At 33.5% G+C, this 21,549-nt stretch overlaps 2 protein-coding genes across 4 annotated transcripts in view; one reads left to right on the top strand and one right to left on the bottom strand.

Annotated features, from left to right (window-relative positions):
* Positions 1-4,588: 4,588 nt before the first annotated feature.
* LOC111419082 (translation machinery-associated protein 7 homolog) overlaps positions 4,589-21,549 on the bottom strand; it is a 66,588-nt gene continuing 49,627 nt past the window's right edge. The window contains exons 2-3 of one of the 3 annotated variants that reach the window (XR_011641247.1): positions 4,976-5,578; positions 4,589-4,891 (exon numbers count right to left, since the gene is read on the bottom strand). Coding sequence is in view for 2 of the 3 variants with exons in the window: in XM_071198312.1 (XP_071054413.1) it covers positions 4,694-4,888 (195 nt within the window). In the remaining variant the exon portion in view is untranslated. Of the gene's footprint in view, positions 4,905-4,975; positions 5,579-21,549 lie in introns of those variants that run through there. The other 2 variants (XM_071198312.1, XM_023051838.2) reach the window with 2 other exon arrangements.
* The window catches only part of LOC111428712 (atos homolog atossa), an 82,090-nt gene continuing 66,061 nt past the window's right edge, over positions 5,521-21,549 (top strand). The window contains exons 1-2 of the mRNA XM_071198310.1: positions 5,521-5,703; positions 21,427-21,471. The gene's annotated coding sequence lies outside the window, so the exon portion shown is untranslated. The remainder of the gene's footprint in view (positions 5,704-21,426; positions 21,472-21,549) is intronic.

The raw sequence follows: 21,549 nt of genomic DNA, 5'->3' as shown, positions 1-21,549 counted from the left end.
TCATCAAAAATCATCCACAAATAGAATGGATACAGCAAAAATTCTTCGACATTTTGATGTCCAAGGAGAAGGTGCCGTGCATAGTCTTCTAAAAAAAACTAAAAATTAGCACTGAATGAAACTGGATGTAACCGAAATCAACGCGATAGACCCAATAGTGATGTTAATATAGACCCTTGAATATAGACTACTTTATTAAAATTTAAAATGCATTTCAAAAATGCCATCGTTGGATGTAAAAGACAAATATTAAAAATATAAAAAGTGTACATATTATTATTACATACCTATTATTATTAATTTACTATATAATAAGTAATAACAATAAAGAATTTTTGATATGAAATGTTAAACCATGTCCATTCTATAAACATTAAAATATAGTTTAGTTGTAGCAAACTTTTCATACCGTTATTTTTACCATTAATAATATCTTAACACTTTATCAACCGCTAGCCTATTAATCGGCTTTTTGTTGTCGATGCTTACCGACCGATCGCCTATTAATCGGCTTTTATATAGTCATGCCGAGCCAGTCGGATGTGCGTATCCCGTTGAATCGCTAGCGGTCGATAAAGTGTTAACATGAATTAGACAGCTTTTAGTCACAACCACGAAAAAAAACGATTTGCTAACTTTTAGATCCAAATTAGTACCTTGCGTAAGGGACGTAAGGTTCTTGGTGCAAAATAATTCTCAGGTGACAGTATGTTGGAAACATGAGAAAAGTAAAACGCAGTTGACCGCAGAATGTATTCTAGTGAAGGGAAGGAAACAAGACATCAGCATGCTGGGAAAATATTAGTATCATATACAGGGTGATTCTCAACCTATACGCATAAACTTGAGGATTTACTCCTCATGACGAATAAAGATTTTCTGTTTCATAGATACCTGTGATATTTAATTTCAAATCAAGAATACATAGAACATTTTAAAATAACATCACAGCAAGTGTTCGAAGTTATTTCCCATATTTTCTATCAATTAGGCTGCCCGAATCCACGATTTCCCACTACTGTAGCCTAAACCACGGTGTTGGCGGATTGTCTGAGCAGCAGCATGTATCTGATTTTGCAATATTTCCTCAGTATTAACTTCCTCGTATTAACACTATGCTTTTTAAGTGACCCGAAAGGTATAAATCAATCTTGACCTATCCATCTTCCAGGAAACACATTATGTAGATGTCGCGGATTATATCGGATATCTAGGAAACTAAAAAACTTTTACTACAATTTTTTTCATCTATTAGTCATTATTTGCCATGAGGAGAAAATCCCTAAGTTTATGCGTATAGGTTGAGAATCATCCTGTATATTATTGTATCTATACTTTCTAATAACTTACTAACTCATATCTGGCTTCGTTATGAAATATTTCTGAATTCTTCGTCATTATTTGTCCTGAGGAATACTTAAATCTCTCAGTTTATGCGTATAGGCACAGAATCACTCTGTATACAAAGAATAAAGAAAAACGGGATTCACCTTCATGATGACCACGCCATTAATCCTGAATCTGAAGAGAAAAAGAAAACAGCGAGCCGAATGTGTAACATTGGTCATACTTTTCATAATGCTGAATGGAGTGATATTAATTCACAAGTATTAAGAAAAATTATGAAGAAAAATTTTCCTAATTGTTATCCCAATTACCAATTGGGATAACAATTTGATTGGTTCTTAATGTATGTGCTAAGTTTTTTTACCATTCAAACCATACTTCATTCACACATTTCCGCAAATAAAGCAAACAATCGCTGTTATACATTGTTTTAGGTTATTAATGTCACACTGAGAGAAATGGATTGTACTATGCACTAAAAATATACTATAAGGTATAATACTTTACTACGAAAAGTGACAGCGAGACGAGATTGTATTCAGTACAATAAATATAATGAATATAATACAATGAATTGCTGCATGTATAATATTTTTTCTATAATACGATTCGTACAATCTATTTCTTTCAGTGCAATAAGTCTTGGAGTGCGCGTTCTTTTACTATTCCCCATACCCAGAAATCACAGAGTCGAGTCTCACGACCGTGATAATCAAGGTAAAGCTCTATGCCCTTTTCCAATCCAATGTCTATCAAAAGTTTTATCTAGGTAATGTCGAATAAATAAGGAATAATGCAGTGATGCATCTTATTGAAAGCAATAAGACGTTATAAAAATTGTCTATAACTAAATTCTACAAAATATCTAGATAACAATATACCGTTATAGACTGATCATTCAAAAAAATACGAAGCAAGTCCAAACCTTGAAATGCTACACCATACTTTCTGAGAGATTCGAGTATGGATTTGTTTTATAACAAACAAGCGAATTTTCTCTGAAACAGAGAAACATCTGTTAGTAAATTATGTAACAACAGCTGCTGATTTACATTATGCTATCCCGATACAAGAATTACAAAAATTAGCATATGAAATCGGTGTTGCAAATAAAAAAGTTATACCAGATTCGTGGATTAAAGAAAGAAAAGTTGGTAGGGAATAGGTTCGCGGGTTTCTATCTCGATATCCAACAATAAGCCAGAAACTGGTTTTCGTGAAACTAGAAATGATGTTAAACGAAGTTAAACAGAAGAAAAAATGTTAAACAAAATGTAAAAAGAAAAATTGCTAGAGAAGCAGTAAAATTTAAGAACGGTTTAAAGAGAAACAAGAAAGAAAGTAGTGAGACGAATATTACGAAAATATTCAGCTGTCAGTCTTCATCAGATGATGATGAAAAAGACGAAAAAACATTTTGTTTCCAGAATAGTTAATAAAATTGATGAGGGTATGCGACCTATTAATTGACGACTTTTCAAGTGACGAAGTAGTGTCGTCTTAGCAAATTGGTGTTTTACAGCCGCTTGACCAACAGAAAATTGTGCACGATGTGCACAAGAACATCTTCAACGTATAATTTTACAAAAAAATAGTTGGCACAAAAGCAGCTCGAAATTTTATTCTCAGCGATAAAGACGTTTCTTTTGTTGACAGTAATAGTATACTGTTTCGTCTTCCCACACCTGCTGTCGATGTTTTTTAATTAAAAATATATCTATGAAATATTTTCAAAGTTTATTTCTATCCTTTTGATAATGGTAGGTACTTGTCACATTTTATTATCTATTTATTATTGTTAATAATAATGTAGATAAATAAAATTAGATTTAGTTACTAACTGGTCCAAGGTATATTCAACGTTGGTTCAAGGTACAACCTGTATTGTACCTTGGATCAATTCACATTTTTTCTTTTGAAGAATTTTTTACCCGTAAAATGAAGTATTTTGCGATTGCGACTATGAAATTTTATCAGTTCAAGCATTACAGAATCGATTTAAACCAAGAGATTTGATTAATAACTGATGAATTTTGAAATATTAGTTGTAGAAATAAAAATGGTCCATTGTACAACATATGCTCCTACAGAATATAAGCGCATAAATATCTCAAATATAGCATCTTTGCAGATATTTCGGGTAATAGGGAATGTGCGATTTTTTAATAGACGTCTCTGATAAATTAGCATTGTTAATTAATAGGGTAAAATTATTGATCAACCATTTTGTTCGAATCTGAATAGCAGATATAGTTACAACAAAGCTAATTTCATTAAATACACCTGTAGATCAATTAATATTACAACTAGGTATGTCTCCTACCGCTAATAATAAGGAAGTAGTGCATAGAACACCTTCATGATCGCCAAAACCAACTTTATCAAATAAAAATAGTCCATAAGGAGTTGAGTATCCCATTTCAAAACGTTTTTATGCGCTTAATATCCCCAAAAGATTAACATGTAGTAGATCAAAATAGTAGATAATCAAATAAAGTTGAGTTTTCTTCAATTTGAATTATAGTAAACCCTCAATATAACAGATTAATATGGGAAAGGAAGTATAGTAGACTTTCGGCTATAGTGTATTATAGCCAAAAGTCCATTATATGAATAATTTTTAATTTGCACTTTAAACTGTTGAATGAATGAATAATTTTAAAGCATAGAAATTCGAACAGCAAATTCTGACAACTATTGCATTCTTTAGTAATTAGTTCTACTTTTGGTTGAATAAAAATATACAACAATCTAGCGCCGAATAACAACTAAAACTAGAGCTAACACTAACACTAGACCTAGAACTAGAAACATTTGGGTTTAGCATAGGCTGAAGTCCCACAGCTAAACTTCAAACTTTCTAGTTCTAAGCCTAGTGTTAGTTCAACAAAAATATACAACAATCTAGCACTGAATAACAACTAAAACTAGACCTAGAACCAGGAACATTCTAGTTCTAATAGCCATCTCAGAGTTTTGTTTCAGCAAAACGATGTACCTTCTCATTATACTAATAACTTTGAAGATCTAAAGAAGAAAATTAAATTAATCCATTGTAATTAATGAAAACTATAAAACAATATTAATTTAAAACTCAAGTCAATTTAAAAAGTATGAATAAATAAATTCATTTTAAGTTTTCATCCTTTTCTTACAATCCATCTGTAATAATAAACTAATTAATTTAAATTAAGGAGAAATAATTATATAAGGAAATGGTTAAAAGAAATAACAATAATCATTACCTTATTCAAATGATTTCTATTTTAAAAATTGAGAAAAAAAACTGTAATATACATCACGCAATAAAAAAAACATCAGCAAGCACCCCAATTTCTTCTTTAGGTCACTTCTTCCCAGACTTTTTTATCCCACCGCTAGTTAATGGTCCTTTTTGGGCCGCCTTAGCCTTCGCATCTGCCATAGCTTTAGCTTGCTCTTTTTGTTTCTGTTTAAACGCTACATCCTCTTCGTCATAATCTTTTGAATCTTTTTTCGGCGCTTTTAGCGGCTTTTTCTTACCACCTTCTCTTCCGGACATAACCTAAAAAAACATACTTATGCTAACATAACCTATCAACGTATTATGGACACAAATTATATTCTAAAAAGAATAATCGTTACTTACGTGATTTACTGGAAATGTATATAGAGAAATTCGATGTTTTACCGATTAGAATCGGTGAGCTTTTTTGGAGATTTCAAGCAATAAAATTTGACAGTTAAAATGTGACAAATATTATAGGTTATGTTGGTTGTTTTGTATACTTGTTATTTGTGATATTGTGGGGATTATGAATTTTTGTTGTGTAATAACGTAAAAATTAAGAATTATTTTTAATTTTGTGTTAATAAAGGTATTAAAATAAATTTAGACCTATTATAAAGTTTAAATAAAGAAATTTTAAATAAAAGTAAATGATGTTCATTTCACATACTTGTTAGATAGAAATTAAAAGATATTTTAATGTTATAATAATTTCATTGTTTTGAATTAGAGGCTTTTTAAATAATATTTAATCAAATATTAAGTGGATTTAAAAAAAATTTGAATGTGCTTTAAAACTTCATTGATTTTTTTAAATTTGGCGCTTAATAAAAAGCCCATCCCCACTCAAAATTTCTCCTCCCAAGTTCCAAGGCTAACCTCTCTGAAGTCAAACAGCTGACTAGTTTCAAACGAGCTTGCAACCCTAACGGAGCGCGTTGGTCAACTTTCGAGTTGCATTGTCTGCAAAAAAAGAAAAGACACTTAATTTCAAGCGAAAATGTGCTCGAAAAGTCATAGGACTACCATATTCAGTGCGGTTATATAGCAGCAATTAAAAGAACGGATCGCCAACGTACGGAATCGAGGTAAATTGGCGAAATTAACACGTTCTCTCTATCTATCTGTTTTTGTTCTGTTTTTATTCTGTTTCTGTTCTGACCCCCCTTGTTTATTATAGTTAAGCTCCCCCTTGAATTTGCTCGTTCGCATCCGTTATGTTAAATAGTGACATTAATGTGATATAAAACTATTTATTTGTTGGAATTAATTTATTAATACAATTATATTTAATGTTTTTAAACACCCTGTATAAATGGAATCACTATCAAGTATTCTGTGGGATGCCATTTTGTCTGTTTATCATTTGTAAACAAAGTAGTCTCTTTTTTTGTTTTAAGTACTTAGTTAATTGTTGTGATTGTTAATTTTGTTTTTAAAACAATTAGTATCGAAAAAAAGAAAACATGATTGTTGTCATTGTTTTTTTTTAATATTTAAAACGTGATTATTTCAAAAATCTGTTCCATTTTTTTTGTGTCAACTTGAGTGAGTAAAAGTTTTTCCAACAAGAGAAAGTGTACTTGTTTAGTTGAATTGCTTGAATGTTACTTGTTTTAATTATTTTTTTGTTACTGTATATATCTTTATTTCGTGTTATTACGCAATATTTTGCCCACATTATTTCAAATTTCGTAATCAAAACTATTTGATTACTATGTGTTAAATCAATTTTTGTTTTATTTATTTTTTGTTTAATTTAGTGTCAAATGTAACATATTGACCTCGAACAACACAATATTTGCAATAAACGAATTGATACGCAATCAAAAATAAAAGTTGTTTTATCATTTACACCTTGTGTTTTTTAAAAAATACATTTTTAATCGAAAATTGGGATTTACTTAACGATTTTATCTACTTACGTACGTTTTTATTCTTATCGAATTTTGTAATAAGATGTACTTAATTAAAAGTCATTACTTTCGATCGATTTGATAAATTATCATTTCAAATTCGCTTACCCTTCATACCTATGATAAAGTTTATCTTAATGAAACAGCTGTTTTTAAATAAAATGTTATAATAACAATTTTGTAATTGACTAAACTTTTTATTTTGAAATAACCGTCGAAACCTGACGACAAAATCTACAAAATCAAAATGACGACAGTTAAGGTTTAAAAACCCGTATTACAGTTAAGTGACGCTATTTCTCAATTAATGTTCGATTAACATCACGTTAATCGTATATGCTGAGGTTTAAAGTCAACTTAAAGTACAATTCCGTGACAGGCGGCAGACTGCAAAAGCAACTGCAGGAGACACTTTGGTATATACAGGGTGTTAAAAAAACAATGTAAAACATTTTAAGATGTAATAGTATGGACCAAAATAAACAAAAAAGTCTTAATAAACATGGATCCGCAAATTAACGGTTTTCTTATCATTGTGAAATAAACATTGACTGTTCGACTGTTATTACTGCATAAGTTTTCATTTGCTATGGTTGTTTACTCTAACGCAGAATTAACTGACATACATTTCATGTATGGTCGTGCTAATGGGGTTGCCTCCGAAGCGCAAAGATTTTATGCTGAAGCTTATCAAAATCGCCAGGTTCCTTCACATCGTATTTTTGACAGAATTCATCAAAGATTGCGTGATACCGATTCATTAAGCAGACAATGCTCTTTATCCCATAGAATATACATTATCTCCATGAAAACTAGTAGCATCGCTTGTTGGTTGTCCCTTTATACAGAGTGTTTCATGAGGAATCAGAAAAGTTCCTAAAAGCATGTTTCAATTCTCAAAGGTGACTGAGATACAGCCAGTTAATGCATAAATTGATATCACGCACGTCTGTTGTGAAACAGTCATTTATCAACGTTTGACATTTAACATTATTTGGTTGACGTGTCAACTAAGTTATTGATAATGCCACACATATTGACTCATGACTCAGAATATGCTGATATGATTCCTAACCGAGTGCTACCAGATTGAAGAGCATTTACTCGAACGTTCAACAGATTGCTTGCACATCATTCTCAACGTGCAGGTGTGCAAACTATGAATGAAGCTGAACAAATTCTTCAGTTGGTAGAACGCAGTCCATTTACCAGTACTTCTTGCTCGTCTTGGTGTTCCTCATGTAAAAGTATGGAGAACATTGCGTACTCATGGCTTGTATCCATTCCATGTTCAACCAGTACAACACCTTGAACCAGCAAACTTTTCCAGGAGATAGTTGTGATACGTTTTACCGATGCAGCCACTTTCACCCGTAATGGAATCAATAACAGTCGAAATGATCACCGTTGGTCTGAGGATAATCCGCATGCCAGTGTTGAAACAAATTTTCAGGTAAAATTCTCTGTGAATGTATGGTGTGGAATGATTGACAATAACTTAATTGGGCCTTTCGTACTACCCGAGCGTCTAACAACGGACAGATACCTTGAGTTCTTTCGCAATAAGCTTCCAATACTGTTAGAAGATATTCCTTTGGCTACCAGAGCCAATATGTTCTTCCAGCATGATGGGGCCCTGCACACTACGGCCGTCAAGTGACGCAATACCTGAACCAAACCTTTGCGGAACCAAAGCTCGGTCTTAATCCGTTAGATTACGGAATGTGGAGATGACTGAAAAGCGATGTTTATCAAGTAAAAGTAAACAGGCGTGATGAACTAATCGCTCGTATTACGGCCAGTGCTGCACGAATCAAGGCACATCAGGATAAATTACGCAGATCAGTGCGTGATATCTTCAAAAGATCAGCCAAGTGCATCGAGTCGGATATTCGAACCCTTCCTTTAAAGTCCGAATTTCGATATTTTATGTACACATTTAAATAAATCAGTTTATGCTTTAACTGACTGTATCTCAGATACCTTTGAGAATTGAGCACATGTTTTTAGGAACTTTTCTGCTTAAAATAACGTATGTACCATTCCCCATGAAACATTCTGTATAAAAAAAAATATATAACACCTTGAATACTGTGGGTAGTACTCTAAGGTGTGGTCTGAAATCCTATCCTAGAAGATAACGATGGACAAGTACAGAGACGGTTCTTTCAAATTAAAATGTAACCCAAAGTAAAACGAAATGGAATTAAGGCTGTAAATACAAGGTGATTCTCAACTTATACGCATAAACTGAGGGATTTATTCTTCAGGGCAAATAATAGCTAACAGATGAAAAAATTTGTAGTAAAAGTGTTTTAGTTTCCTATATATCTGATATAATCAGCGACATCTAGATAATGTGTTTCATGGAAGATGGATAGATAGGGATATGTTTATGCCTATAGGTTGAGAACCATCCTGTATACAAATTACTTCTACTACTACGAAGCTTCTCCTCAATGTGGATAGCTCAATACTTCTGGAAATTACTGGAGTTTAGCATAACTTCACGGAATTCCTACTATTTCTAACAAAGTTAGTTCTCACCGACCTTGAAAACAACTCACACGATGGTAAGCATGGTTATAACAATGACAGGTTATGACGTCTTGAATCAGGTATATGACGAGATCCAGTTATTGTCGTCTTTTAAACATGATTTTCTGTAAACTCGATAGAAAATCAAATTATTGCAAAGATTTGGTAGTTATTTAATTGCATTTATACTGCTAATTGTTATCTTCTAATGCTGTTAATTGTTAACTGGCATCAAGTCCTTTGCTAGCAGTGTTAACTGTTCTGTAAGGAGGATATAGTTTTTAATTGCTACTATGTAGCCTCCTGCAAGCAGTATTTAATCTTCTGGTGCTATTTAATCTACTTCTTCAAGTTGTTTGTGGTCTTCTATTAGCAGTGTTTGGTGTTCCATTAGCAATATCTAGTGTTCTGCCAGCAGTATCTATTAAAAAAATCTAGTCCTCCATTGGATAGTGTTCTGCAAGCAGTATTTACTCTTATATTAGTACTATCTAGTCTTGTGGCAGCAGTATCTATAAGAAAGATCTAGCTTTCCAATAGTTAGTGTTTTATTAGTAATTGGTCTCCTGCAAGCAATAAGTAGTGTTCTGCACGGAGTATATACGCTTATATTAGCAGCATATAGTTTTCTGCCAGCAGTATCTATAAGGAAGATCTAGTCTTCCATTGGTAGTGTAGTAACTAGTCATTTATAAGCAATAGGTAGTATTCCCTAGGCCGTATTTAATCTTATATTATCAGTATGTGGAAGTGACGGAGTACACATCTTGGGGTACAGATTTAAAGAGAACAACAAGGAGGGAGGACATATTATGAAATTTTGGCTGAGAGGGTGAATAAGGTTATGGGACAGGTTTGGGGATGGGATGAGAAGATTTATGGCAAAAAGGAAATTAATATTTGAGAGTTTGATAAAAAGCGTAATGATTTATGGGGTGGAGATATGGGGATGGAAGGAGCAAAGGCTCTTAGAGGATGTGCAGACCAGGTACTGGAGGTGGGTGTTGGGATTGGCTAGGGAGACTCCGGAATATATAGTCAAGGACGAAATGAAGCTAGATAAGGTGAAGGTAGAGACGGGTAAGCGAGCGGTGCGTTTTGAAGAGAGGGATTAAGATAGATGGCATTGTAAAATCTTGGGGGAGTGCTACAGACAGATTGAGGCAAGTAAGGGGCGTTATGGGCAGCGAGAAAGGGAGGAATACTGCCGAAGGGTTGGGTATTCAACGGAAGAAGTGAACAGGAAAAGAGAGGATTGAGATGTGTAAACAACTGGAGAGCAGGGAGAGGGATGTGGGAATGCAAGAGAGAAGGACTGCGATAAGGGAAAGCAGGTACAATCCAAAATATAATGAAATTGTGGTAGAGGGGCTACCAAAGTACCTGATGACAGAGGGGGTGAGGAGGGGAAGAGGTTGGTAGCCAGGTTTAGGTGTGGGAATGGAGAAAGGGTCAACAGATATTGGATGGAAGATGAGGAGAGGATGTGCAGGCTGTGTGGAGACGGCTGGGAGTCTCTACACCATCTGCTGGTGGAATGTAGTGAGTTGAGAGAGGAGGTGATCGATTGGAGATAGGTGTTGGGAGAGAGGGCGAAGGGAAGGAGATGGATGGGGGAGGTGGTGGCAGCAAGGAGACAGGGAGAGGTTGAGGAAAGGGGTAGGATTTAGATTAGTTATGGATAATGGTGTTCTTTTTTGTACTATTGTAATCTTCTGAAGACAATACATTATTATTATTAGCAGTATGTGGCATTCTGTCAGCAAATCTGTTAGTTTTCTACAAGCAATATTTAATGTATTGTTAACAGTGTCTACTCCATTTGTAATCCGTCACATTGGTTTTGTTGGCGATGCATCAAGCGGTGAAAGTAAGAACGATTTCCTACTTGACTCTTAGGGACCGTGTAGCATCGCTTAAGATCATACAGTAACCTCACTAATCTTTCTGCCAGAGTCTTATCACCAATTTTGCTGCTGCTTCCTTTTTGCATGGTTCCACATTCTTTCTTTATACGCTAGTTGAGTAATCTTATTCATCGGCCAAATTCTTCAATAATGTTTCACCATCCGCTTATTCTCGTCCAAGCAATCAATTAATTCATCAACCTCGGTAGTCACCTTATTGTTAGTTCGCCTCAATTTATTTCCTATATCTAGCACACATATTAGTAGTTCATCATTAGCTAAAACTGTTTCTCTCGACTTCACCGAATCCATTCTTGTGTATACTCTCGCTTAATTCCTAGAGAAGGTTCTTGGAAATGGGATACAGCGATAATATCTTGCCCTTGCAAATTTTCAGCTTAACCAATGATTGTCACAATGTAAGCGGATAGCACACGTTTCCAAAGTAGCCATTAGTGTTCATTTCTTGTTTTGATCACCCCAAGATCAGACTCACCCGAAATGGGAGATGAGTTGACATGAAATGATATGATATATCCATATTTCCAACATTAAATTTTTCAAAAATAAATTCTTTGTAGGAACTTGCTCAATGTTTTAACAATTTTACATAAAATTATTCTCGTATGATCATCAACAGTTTGCCTCCTTTTTAATCATGGTGGATATGAGAATCTTGTTACTATAACCTTCTAATTGTCTGATTATGGCAGATTCCCTTTGCTCGAAAGAGATGTTTCAGCTTCGAAACTATCTTTAAGGAAGGACAAGTTATTATCACATTGGACATAGTTAATTTGTGACGAAATCTGCAGAAGAACATTAAAATCGACGTTTTTTGGAAACTTCTCAAGCTTAGACATGTTGCTTTTTCTGATTGTACATATTTTCTTGTTGTTAACGTCAGCTGATATTTTATTTTAATTTTTTTCAAGGCGATTAGCAATAGATAGAAGTCTGCAATAGCTGGAACCCAATTATAATGTTGGACGAATTCATAGCTGATTAAAACGTTGTTTTTACAATTGCTGGGATCTTGTAAACAGTTAATTTTAGCTGGATGATGGAAATATAAGCCCACTTCTTTGACCAAATCATGTTATGATTCTGACTAGTCTCACAAAGTGGATAAAGTTGGATAAACCTCAAAATTGTGTCTATCTAATCTGATTTGTTGGTATCGCTTTGCTTCGCACGAAATGTTCTTTAAACTTGGCTCGTAATAAAATAAAAAATGGAGAAATAGCTAATGTCATAAAGACTACTTCGAAGCCTTATCTGGTTGGGAACAGTTAGAGAAAATGATTCGTTTCTAATCGTAAAATAAGAAACTCTTCACGAATTGGATCAATTAAGAAGATTTTTGTCATGTGATGGTACACTTATTAAAATCGGTTTGGATACCCCTTTATGAGAAAGTTGAATTCTGAATAATTTTTTTATTATATTTTTACCACTTTTTTAAATAAAACTAATATTAACTTTTCAACACATTATTACATAAAGCATTATGTAACAATGTGAACACAACCTATACATCTTGAAAGTGACTATAAATAAATAAGTTTTATAGCGTGTTAAATTCATTAATGTATATATTACATACACATTAAATCCTAATAGATTATTATGTATTAAAAAGTCGTTTTAGAATGTTAAGCTTACTAATACATTTATGTAACAATTTTCGCTAATAACGGCCTTGTTACTATGGTCATTAATTTCGTTTGAGTTCGAAAATCAAAAAGAGATTAATGTGGTAATAACGTCAAAGCATGTGCCAAATAAAATTAACATGGCTAGAATCGTGATAAACAAAACGGCTTTTGATGTAGATACTATTAATTTATTTTCATTGGTTTCATATTGTTTGAACAGGGCTTTATATTTTAATTATAATATGTAATAATAAAGTAGACGGTATATGTACTGTACAGGTATACACACGGTTGAGGTAATGTTACAACATCCCAACGGAGCATGAACTCCACTCCTCCAGGCTGCGGTAAACTTCCTTCGTTTTGCGGCTACGTAAAAGCTTTTGTTAACAAAGCTCCTGTTCCGCAAAGCAAGCAACTCAATGAGCGTTACGGTGACTCATACAGTTCTTTTTTAAACGTGCAGACTTTTCAATGCCGTTGCATAAAAAAAACTTGATTCCCTTTGTAGAGTAAAGACCTAGTTAATAAAACGGCCGTCCATCTATTTTACCAGAAGAGTAAGGTAACTTTAACATGGATAGAGGAACGGGTCAAGGTTCGGTCGTCCGGGTTTGACCTACTATCCCGGAAAAGGACGTAGTCGCGATGCACGTGCCACCCGCTCACCAAAAAGAAAATCATCGACTATATTCCTCTCGGCGCTCTGTGCTAGTTTAACGTCGTAGAAATAAATGGGACAAGACAAAGAACTTTAAAGTAAATTTAAATCCTCTCAAATTCGTAAAGTGAATAAGAAAGTGAATTGAAAATCCGATGGATGATTATAATAGTTGAAAAATAAAATAAATTGAAAAGTGAACTTGAATAAACAGAAAACGTGTGAAAACTTGGCAGAAAAACGAATATTCTTAAATACGTAGACTTTTCTAAAGATAACACGTCTTTGTTGCTTTGAAAATATTAATAACGAAATTAAACGATTTGAAAAGTATGAGTAATAACGTTTTCCTAAACATCCTGACTCATAATACGTGTGTAAATTAAGTGAATCAGCGTGTAATTAGAGCTTTCTGAAATCACACTAATCAATACAGGTTAAAATTAAAAAAATATGTAAATATTTTCAGTACATCAAGACGTTTATTTTAGAAATGCTTTAATATTATTGAAATAGGTGTTGATACTTCGATTGAGAAATAGATACCAGATGGTTTAAGCCTATTTGTTCCACGTCCATTTTTGGTCTGCGGGAGCTTTTAAAGATGCCGCACCGCTTGGAAGCTCGGCTAGGCCGAGAGAGCTATTTTCGTTAGCGAATACAGAGAAAACGTTGCCCTTTCACACAGAGGCGTTCGTCCGGTAGAGGCCGCTCCTATAAATACGAAGGACACTACGAAGTTATTTGTCTTGTTTACTTGGCCAATATTATCAATCTTAAAATAATATTTCTTTTTGTGCAAATATTTATTTTTGTTTTGCATTAATATTTATTTTTATGTATTTGTTGTACTTATTTTCATTGGTGGAATTAAAATTAGCTTTGAATCATTTGAAATGAATCATTTTAATGCGAAATCTAAAATTTGGATTCTTCCCCATCTTATTTACTAGTGATTCAAAATTCATTTTCACAAATCTTAAAGAAATAAAACTCATAGAAACTTAATGGACATTAATTTTGCTTGATTGGCGGTAGAGCTTTTCCACGAAAAAATTTAGCTTGTGTTAAAAAACATATCGTCTGGTGTTGCACCTCTTCAATACTATTTAGAAACATTCTTACATATTTAAAATGTTGTTTTGAACTTGCAGTTTCTGTTTTGCAAGACATATTCAGACCATAGCAACTGAAACATGTCCGGTTAGGAGATGCGGGTTGAATTGAATCTGTATGTTGGTTTTGCCACGTGAGGCCGATCCTGTTTTACAAATCTACGTTGTATAAGATTATAAATAAAAACTTTGGCAACATCAATCATGAATGTGTTAACTCAAATTGCGATTGCGTTAAACCAGAGCAACTTTTTCTGCGGATCACATCCTCCCTACAGGCTCCCTTGGCTCACTTCCAAGAAATGTCTTTTAAGACCTCTCACCTTCTTTATGCCGCAGAACATTCCCTCAAGATTTTCCAAGCTATCAATCATTTACTTGCTATTTCCTTGACCGAAATATCCTCAGAGAAAATAATGTGGTCATCATGTGCTCACCCAAGACGTTCTTAAACCGTATAATTCATGTTGTTGCAGTGTATCTCTTGCTTAGAAAACTTTCAATCATATACATAGAGCACCCTAGACGAATGGGATCGTGTTAACCTTTCCTGTAGACCCGGCACTCATATCGTGTTAAACACCCCGATGACCCTGATCAGATGACTGCAATGTCAACGAAACGCAAAGGTGTATCAAATCTAATCCTGTATCTTGTGGTCAGAACGAAGTATTGACTGAAGCTTTCAACATTTTTCCTGCTTCTCTCAACACCTTCCAAGTTCCCTATTAAAATTGCTTCTGATATTTTCTGACATTGTCCGCGATATCTTCTATCTTCCCCAACCTTCCTCATATATCAACATCTTCCTTAATATTTTAAAACATCAAAACTGATATCTTGTAATATTATTCATTACATATCTGAATATCACTCATTTAACGTCTCCAATCTTCGTCGCCTTAGATTGCGTTCTTGCTTTCCTTAACATTCTCTACGTCATCTTTAGATTTTTATTGACACTCTTAAACATCTTGCTGGAGATCTTTCTACATTGTTCCAGGTTTCCTGAATCATCTATTAAAATTATCCCTGATATCTTCCAACATTATTTTTGCTATCCTCTAATATCATACTCAACCCTCCTCAACTTGTACTAAGGCAACTATTAACATTGGTTCTAACATATTTCAACACAGTGTCGACCTCAAGTAAGATTTTCTCAAGTAACATCGGCTCTGATATTACTCAACATCGCCTTTTTAACAAGGTTTTGTGCTTCTTTAATGTTTTATCTATTAATATCAGTCATGATATTTCTAAATATTATCCCTGATATTTCTATTATCGCGTGACCTTCCTCAACATTGGTCAACGCCATCCTTGAATATAATGTTTGATATCTCTCAACACTTTGAATCACAAAGCAATGTCGTCCCTGATGTTCTGATCTTTACTTAAATATCATGAATTCATCAACCTTATAAACATTAACTTCAATTATTTATATTAAGGACATTGATTTATCGGAATACAACAATCATCACAATCCATGGATTTAACACACATTGACGCCCTACCTTGCATTGATTGCAAATTTTGTGTGTCAAGTTGCTTTTATACTAACAATCTATTTGTTTCATCAATTCCAAACATTTCAAATAATTCTATTTCACAACACATTTTTGTCATACTCTTTAATAGATTACCATCTTTCCTGGGTTTTGCCCCACTTCGGTATTTACAGAAAAATGTTTTAAAGTAGTTAAAATGATGTTCATATCTTAAACATTACAGTGAAATTCCCCTAACGAATTTAGAAATGTACTTTTCTAATACGTATATTTAAAATAGAAAAAATAATCGGTAATTTTCTTTTGGCTTAAAGCGGACAACCGCTCTTTGTCAAAAAAATCTTCTATGAAATGTAGAGAATTATGAATGTTATCTGGAACATGCTCTCTTCACAATATAAAAGTTTCAAGCTTTCTAAGAGAGGAATAAGCTTCATCAAATGTACGCACAGCGATAAATACGTCATTTTCAAGATTATCATCACCCTCATCTGATTCTGAAACAATAAGAACATTAGGTTTGTTTTGGTTCAAGAGTCTGTAATTTCTGAGCCTGAGCCTATGTGGTTTGATTCTGTAGTTCCGCACGGTTGGGAACTCTTCCGCGCATACATATTGTATAAAGACGTATGCGCAGAACCGTTCGGAACTACAGAACTAAAGCAAGCCTATTATTATTGGAATATTTGTAACAGATTAGCTAGCGGATTTCCTAAAAGTTACATACACATACCGTTTTTATCTGGAATTGAAGTTCTCATAACGCTGTCTAAAATATCTTTGTCTGTTGGAACGTCCATTGTCCATTGTACACTGCATATCTACAGCGATTTCATATAAAGACCATAAGTGCTTCATTTCAGACAAGGGATGAAGATCCTCTTCGTTCCAATAATCTTCTTTCAGCATTTCGGCGTTTTTAATAAACTTTGCCTTTTTGAAGCAATTCACGATTGTTCGTTGTTTTATATCTACCTTCCATGTTTTGTTTAAGTCTTTAATTGCATCAAGTAATGTTATTGTTGTAGAAGTAACTGCATCCATATTGGTTAACAATTTCATTAAAATTAGTTTTCTATACAACTGTTTAACATTTTATATAATTCCTAAATCCATCGGTTCTAATACAGTGGTTATATTAGGGGGAAAGTATGCCAGTTTAATATGTTTCAATTTAGATTGTATAGTCCGTGGATGAGCAGGACAATTGTCGACAAACAGCAGAATGCTTCTCTTTTGAGTACCAAATTTTGTATCTAATCCCAAGAGCCATTTTTCAAAAATATCACTCGTCATCCAGGCCTGTCTGTTATGTTCATAATTCACATGAAGCGACTTTATGCCATAAATTAAAATTAACATCGTTGACAGTGTACTTTGAGGAATACCGAATTCAGCAGCAATTTCTTTTTTATTTTTTTCCCCTTTTTCTACCATCTTAATTAACGATAGTTTTTCCGTAATTGTTAAGCACTTTAATTTACCTTTAACAATAGCGAATGTTACGGCTTTCCGTAGCTGTAAACAAGTGAATTCAGAGAACTGGATATACACAGGGACTTTACCGGATTTGTTCGAACCATAAAATCAACCAAATAAAAAAAATGGTAAATTTGACATATAGAAGTAAAAGTTGAAGAAATTCCATAGTAGTTCAGTTCGAGTTACAGAGAAATTCGAGTTAGGGAAATTCGACTTAAGAGAGATAAAAACACATTTGAAACGTAGTCAAACCGTAGAGCTTACGAAAATGCTATCTGTCAGTTAAGCTATCTATAAGATACAATTTATCTCGTAGATAACAGGGTCGTGCGTACTACCACCTCCATTTATCTCATAGTTAAGAAATCCTTGAGATAACCAAGGAATCTAGGGATTTTTGATCTATTATGTTAAATTGACAGCTCTATGTGGTTAAAAGACCTACTATTAGCTATTTTGACGATATTCTAACCTATTCTAACCTTAAAATTAAAATTTGGAAATGGAGACTGAGAAAAATCTTCTTGAATTTGTTATCAAACATAAAAACGTAATAGAAAACAAAAAGAGTGATGCAGTTACATGGCAAGGAAAGCAACAAGTATGTATATCTCGTATTAGTCAAATCATTGTATGTTTAAATGTGATGGTAAACAATAATGGCACAACTAACATGATAAACAACTGAAGATGCCAATTGTACACTCATTCCTGCAAAATCTGCTATGGATAGCAACATGTTACCTATTGCATAAAACCGAAGAGTCAGCAACAAACGGTTTGAAGGAGGTACAGTCGTGTTCACTGGAAATGCGCACTCAAGGTCAGGCGCTGTTGTGAGACCCGACATGCCGCTGGCTAAACGGGCTGAGCCGAGCGCACACGAAGCTCGTGGAGAAGGGACTTGTGGCGGTCCTGCTTAGCCAGCGGCATGTCGGATCTCACAACAGCACTTGACCTTGAATGCGCATTTCCCGTGAACACGACTGTACAGCATTATTACTAAAATTTTGATGAATTTTACATTAAATAATAGGAATCAACAAATTATTTACGTCATGGATGGAGGTTTTATTACATCTTCTATTTGAGTCATAAATTCAACATCTGAATAAATATTTAAATGGTCAACTCTACTCCTTATTATCCTTTCGCTTCTTACAGGAAATAATTCATTGATTTCTTCAAAAATTTGTTCTTCATCTCCAATATCGAAGAAATTATCCATGATGATTTTATCTAATGTTAATTATTAATAGTTTTTTATTTAAGTTTATATTACTTTTCTTATTTTAACTGAAATAGTAAAACGCTCGAATTTTATACGTCAGTATAAATCCTATTTGAGGTTAGGTATCCTCAGTTATCCCTTAGATAGTAACTTATCCGACACCCAATCCAGGGGTTACAGATATTTTAAAAGTTATCCCTCGGATAGCGGTATCTTTAAGATAAATACAGTGGTAGTAACCAATTTTTAAGCTATCCGATAGATAACTCTATCAGAGACTTTAACTGTGAGTGGTAGTAGTGGGCCTTAGAGGATAATTCGAGATATAAAAATTCGAGTTAGGGGAATTTCACTGTACGTAAATAATTTTATTGTGATTCCGATTTCTATCTATTGCCATTCTCAACATGAACTACGACATTTCTTAATAGTAGCTCTGATATATATCAACAAAATCCTGATGCCAAGGAAGATTTTCTTCATCGATATCAACATCTTTCTCTACATCGCAAAATGTCATCACATATATGTCTCAATATCATCCCTGACATGTCTTGATATAATTACCTGATATCATTTAACTTCTTCAACAATGTCTATGGCATCCTCCAGTATCATGCAAGATATCATCGGCAATGTTCTCGCTGAGAGATATTTCACCATGGTTCTTGACATCTTCCATTATCGTCAGTGAATTTTCTCAACATTGCTTATGGCATCCCTCAATTTTATCTCTGATATCCCTCAACATATAATAAAGGTTCTTTATTACCTTTATCAGTATCTATTAATACCATTCTTGCAATCTCTAATTGTTCCTTGATATCTCACAACATTATTCCTGATAATTTTTCACTATCTTCTTTATTGTCTATTTTATTCTTCATCATCATCGATGACATTTCTTAACGTATTTCTTTAGCTGTAATTATATTCGCCAATATCGTCATTCCATTTTTCATCACTGATATATCCCAATTTCGCTCCTGAGATCTTCCAATATCATCTTTGGAATTCCTCAACATTATACGTTTTTTAAAAATGTTTTGGGCTTCCTCGACATTTTCCCCACCATTTATTAATATCAGTCTAGATATTTTTAAATTTTATCCTTCCTCAACATTGGTCAACGGTATCCTTGAATATTTGATATCTCTCAACACTTTCCTGCCCTTCTTAAATCAATGTCGTTCCTATCAAGTTATCCTATCATCTTTGAACCATTTAGGTTCACAAAAATTTTCGGCAAACCTTTCAATTTGTTTATCGAAGGGATTGTTGAACCAGAAAACAATACTAAAAGTTTTTTTTTTGCTATTTTATCTATATAATTTAGCAACTACATAAAAGGACAATAAAATGAAATCTTACTGGTATGTATATTTATTTCCCATCAACCTTACAAACGACGTTAAGGACATTTACTTTTTGGAATACAACAATCATCACAATTCTCCGATTTTTTTACGTAACCTGGTTCACATTCACACCCTACAACGCATTGCTTGGTACAAACAATATCTTTAGGTTGTCCACAATACTCAGGACAAGCTGATCCACATGTGGTAAATCTTTGGTGAGGTGAACATGTTTGATTATAAGGACATTCGGATCTCAATATACACTGGGTGGAGTTACCATCCTTTAAAATGTAATTATCTTTGCATTGACACTCTGGTACGCACACAGCTAGGCATATCTTGAATTGGGGTTCACCGCAATATGGAGGGCAACTAGATCCACATGTTTTATATTCTTTATTTGGTGGACATTTTGGTATAGGACATTGACTTCTTAATATGCATTCGTTAGTTTCGTTGTTCTTTCTAATGTAACCATCTTTGCAGTGACAACCTTCCTCGCATTCCGTCGAACATGTGAAAGGTTTATTTCCACAATATTCCTTACAACCGGTCCAACATGTCTTATATTCTTCATTTTTTGTACAATTTCTCGCAAGAATTTCTGAAACTAATTCAAAAATGTATCACACTTTTTCTTTACAATCTTGCAATGTATAATTGTTTACCAGAAATAAAGAAAACAGCAAAAACTAAAATGAGTTTAGACATTTTAAAAACATTAACTGAGTGGAAATGTTGTTTGTTACTCTTTTTATACTAACAAGCTATTTATTTTATCAATTCTAAAAATTCAAATAATAGATTCTATTTCCTAACATTTTTCTGTCATATTCTTTAATAGATTACCTTCTTTCCTGGATTTTCCCACTTCGGTATTTACAGAAAAATGTTTTAAAGTATTTAAAATCATGTTCATATCTTAAACATTTATATAAATAATTTGGTGGCCCCGCGATAATTTTATTTTCGGAACGATTCCATTTACATACATACGTCCATGTATTATTAATGAACGAAAACGGAGCGTATCGTAATGTTTCTAAAACATTCTCGGAGCGCAACGTCGTTGTCGTTCGTGCGCAATTTACTTTGTTATTGGTTTCGTCTTTGTTTGTTATCGTTTTTAAAACGATAATAAAACGTAGAAAGTGATTATATCAAGAAACATGGATTGCTGCACCCGATCTGCTCTAATTGACCCGGATCGTTATTAACAATTTAATTTCGTTCGGTTTGAAACGAGGGAAAGTTCCTTAACTGTTATTACTAAACGTTAAAACCACCGTGTGACAACTTGCGAATTACTTTATGTTATTTACTGTTAATTAAATTTCGAGTTCATTCAGAATCGTTAAACTAACTGATTTTATGATTTCTATAAGTTATAGGAATTTATTATATTAAGTTTTTTTTGCTTTTTTTCAGATATGTTTTTCGGCTCATCTAATTGATCTGGACTCGTCTTTCAAGGTAAACCTATTATATACGATTATTTATATTAATTTATATCTACCTACATGGATTATGACCTTGTTTATTAAAGAAAAT

This window comes from Onthophagus taurus, chromosome 7 (genome assembly GCF_036711975.1).
Source record: "Onthophagus taurus isolate NC chromosome 7, IU_Otau_3.0, whole genome shotgun sequence".
NCBI classification, from domain to species: Eukaryota; Metazoa; Arthropoda; class Insecta; order Coleoptera; family Scarabaeidae; genus Onthophagus; species Onthophagus taurus.
This window is presented reverse-complemented; position numbering and strand designations above follow the sequence as displayed.